The 3,433-nt window shown below is 42.1% G+C and overlaps 1 protein-coding gene across 1 annotated transcript in view; it reads right to left on the reverse strand.

Annotated features, from left to right (window-relative positions):
- The window catches only part of LOC110513725 (E3 ubiquitin-protein ligase TRIM16), a 26,705-nt gene extending 23,710 nt beyond the window's left edge, over positions 1–2,995 (reverse strand). Inside the window, exons 1-2 of the mRNA XM_090230857.1 lie at positions 2,276–2,995; positions 1,746–1,841 (exon numbers count right to left, since the gene is read on the reverse strand). Of these exons, the coding sequence (XP_090086983.1) occupies positions 1,746–1,841; positions 2,276–2,872 (693 nt within the window). The 5' untranslated portion in view covers positions 2,873–2,995. The remainder of the gene's footprint in view (positions 1–1,745; positions 1,842–2,275) is intronic.
- Positions 2,996–3,433: the final 438 nt, after the last annotated feature.

The following is a 3,433-nucleotide window of genomic DNA, read 5'->3' on the forward strand; positions in this document are numbered from 1 at the left end:
GAATAGTAGCCCTCCTCAGGAACAACAAAACCCTCACAGACCAACTTCTTCTTCTATGATCTAATGGAGGTCCTCAAACCACCTTTAAAAGTGCATGGCGCCACCTACTGTTCTGGAGTGTGTTCAATCACGGTTTACACCACTCTAAATCCTCCTACCTAACTCAGTACTTCTGAGAAAATAAAAGAGTCCTACTAACTTCTAATAGACCCTCCCCCATCCCCCAAATCCCTTCCAAACTCTCCCAACCCTGTCCAACCCCAATGACACTTCAATCTTTCCCTCTCTTCAACATCCTTATAACAATATCACAACACATACAAGTCTTGATATTACCTCAACTAACCTATGACCCCGTGCATTGACTCTGTACCGGTTCCCACCTGTATATAGTCTGATTTTAGTCTCACTATTGTTACTGCTGCTCTTTAATTACTTGTTACTTTTATTTCTTATTCTTATCCATATATATTTTTTTGTTAGTTAGGATCTCGTAAGTAAACAGCATTTCACTGTCAGGTAAAAACACCTGTTGTATTCAGCATTTCACTGTGAGGTAAAAACACCTGTTGTATTCAGCATTTCACTGTAAGGTAAAAACACCTGTTGTATTCAGCATTTCACTGTGAGGTAAAAACACCTGTTGTATTCAGCATTTCACTGTGAGGTAAAAACACCTGTTGTATTCAGCATTTCACTGTAAGGTAAAAACACCTGTTGTATTCAGTATTTCACTGTCAGGTAAAAACACCTGTTGTATTCAGTATTTCACTGTCAGGTAAAAACACCTGTTGTATTCAGCATTTCACTGTCAGGTAAAAACACCTGTTGTATTCAGTATTTCACTGTGAGGTAAAAACACCTGTTGTATTCAGTATTTCACTGCCAGGTAAAAACACCTGTTGTATTCAGCATTTCACTGTCAGGTAAAAACACCTGTTGTATTCAGTATTTCACTGTGAGGTAAAAACACCTGTTGTATTCAGTATTTCACTGTCAGGTAAAAACACCTGTTGTATTCAGCGCATGTGACTAACCCTACACTCATTAAAAACCCACTAACCCATTCCACTACTTTGACCCTATCTGCTCCATCACCATGACAACTAACCTACACTCATTAAAAACCCACTACCACATTCCACTACTTTGACCCTATCTGCTCCTGCACCATGACAACGACCTGGGAGGACGGGACACCACCACTCAACACCCCCTGGAACTCTTCTGAAGTCAAATCTCATATGACCAAATTCTTCTCTGGTTCTGAACTCTTCTCCACACCTTCTACCTCACTGAACTCTCCCTCATTCATTTCCATTTCACCTCCAGGACTCAGTCTGGGGCACGACTCACTCTGTTTGCACTTGAATTATAACATTTGAAATGTCTCTATTCTTTTGAAAATAAATGTTGTTCAATGTTTACTGTTCATTATTATTTTACTTGCTTTGGCATAGTAAAGATATGTTTCCCATGCCAATAAAGACCTTTGAATTGAATTGAGAGAGAGAGAGACAGCTCCATGTTAATGTATAGGGGACATGAGTCGTCATGGTTACTCATGGTTATGTGATGAGGCAGCCCAGTTGGTTACATGAACCAGTCTATTCTCTGAAAGGGGTCCAGACAGCCTGTTCCCAACAGTGGGGTCAATGGGATTGGATAGGGGCCCCCCTCTCTCTCTCTCTCTGACTGGAGGAGAGAAGTGAAATGGTGTGTCTCCTCTGGTCAACAATACTCACCTTGAAAGACTCCACAGCCTGTTGGAGCTCCTTCAGCTCCTTCTCTCTCTCCTGGAATCTCTGCTGGACCTTCTGCTGACTCATCCCCAGCTGCCTCTGTGGAGAATCACTCTTCAATGAGCTATCAAGCTTTATTAGTCCAGTAGATCAATAGTATAGTAATGTGACATAGGACCCATAGAGAGGAAGGTCTACAATCCTGAGGAAGTCCCTTTACAATATGATATTATGTTGCTATGTGAATCATTATAGTTTTTATGGTAGGCCTACATGTATCAAGGGGTTGAGACTGAACTTTGGACTCATAAAAGGCCATTCAGAATGATAATAGTGTTTGACTTTAGAAAAATGTGATACATTTGGAGAATCTGGGTTAACATATCTATATACTCAAGGTTTGTGTTCATATTTGTGGATCCATTTCATATTGTATATATTATAATGATCTCATATTCAAACAGATTTAGTTCCTACTGTATCTTTAATTCTTTGTTTATCAGACAGCCACCAACAAGTTGTTCTGGTCTTACCTGTTTCTCAGTCCTCTCTGCTGCAGCTGACACTGTATCATGGCCTTTATGTTCATCCATTGTACACAGATAACAGATACACTGCTGATCGGTACGACAGTAAACCTCCAGCAGTTTGTCATGATGAGAGCAGATCTTCTCCTGTAGTTGTGCCGTGGCTTTGACCAGCTTGTGCTTCTTCAAAGGAGGAAATTCATAGTGAGGTTGGAGGTGAGTCTCACAGTAAGAGGCCAGACACGCCAGACAGGACATGAGGGCTTTCTGCTTTCTGGTCCCAGTGCAGAAATCACACGCCACATCTCCAGGTCCAGCATAGCACAGAGCAGGAGGGGGAGCAGCCTGGAGTCCTGTCTTCTTCAGTTTCTCCACCAGCTCAGCCAACATGTTATTTTTCCTCAGATTAGGCCTTGGAGTGAAGGTCTCTCTGCACTGAGGACAGCTATAGACCCCTTTCAGAACATCCTGATCCCAGCAGCCCTCAATACAGCTCCTACAGTAACTGTGTCCACAGATAGTAGTGACCGGCTCCTTCAGTAGATCCAGACAGACAGAACAACAGAACTGGTCCTGGTCCAGCAGAACTCCCTGTTGAGCCATTTGGACGGTTGTTCACTCTCACAAAGACAGACGAAAGAGAGACTCAGATCAGTTTCGTTTCCTCAGAAAATAGTTTGTGAAGGGGAGGGACTTCCAGGTTCTGCCAGAGGGCTGTGGTTGGAGGGAGGGAAGGAGGGAGGGAGAGAGGGATTGGTTAGAGGGAGGGAGGGGTTAGAGGGAGGGGTTAGAGGGAGGGAGGGGTTAGGAGGAGGGAGGGAGAGAGAGAAAACTGCAGGCAAAGTTGAGAAGGCCTTAGTTTCTAGGTTAGGACCCTTAATATAGATTAAATTAAATAGAGTGGTTAGAATATATAAAGGGTAACAGTTTCTATGAAGATTCTACGAACCAGTAATAAGGCTACTGTCATGGAAAGTGGTACAGGAAATATAAAGGAAGGATTTATACATCTATGATATACTGTATGTAATGATATGTCTTCTAGATGGTGTTCTATACTGTATGTAATGATATGTCTTCTAGATGGTGTTCTATACTGTATGTAATGATATGTCTTCTAGATGGTGTTCTATACTGTATGTAATGATATGTCTTCTAGATGGT

This window comes from Oncorhynchus mykiss, chromosome 4, assembly GCF_057628025.1.
Source record: "Oncorhynchus mykiss isolate SJ-2025 chromosome 4, ASM5762802v1, whole genome shotgun sequence".
In the NCBI taxonomy this organism is placed as follows: domain Eukaryota; kingdom Metazoa; phylum Chordata; class Actinopteri; order Salmoniformes; family Salmonidae; genus Oncorhynchus; species Oncorhynchus mykiss.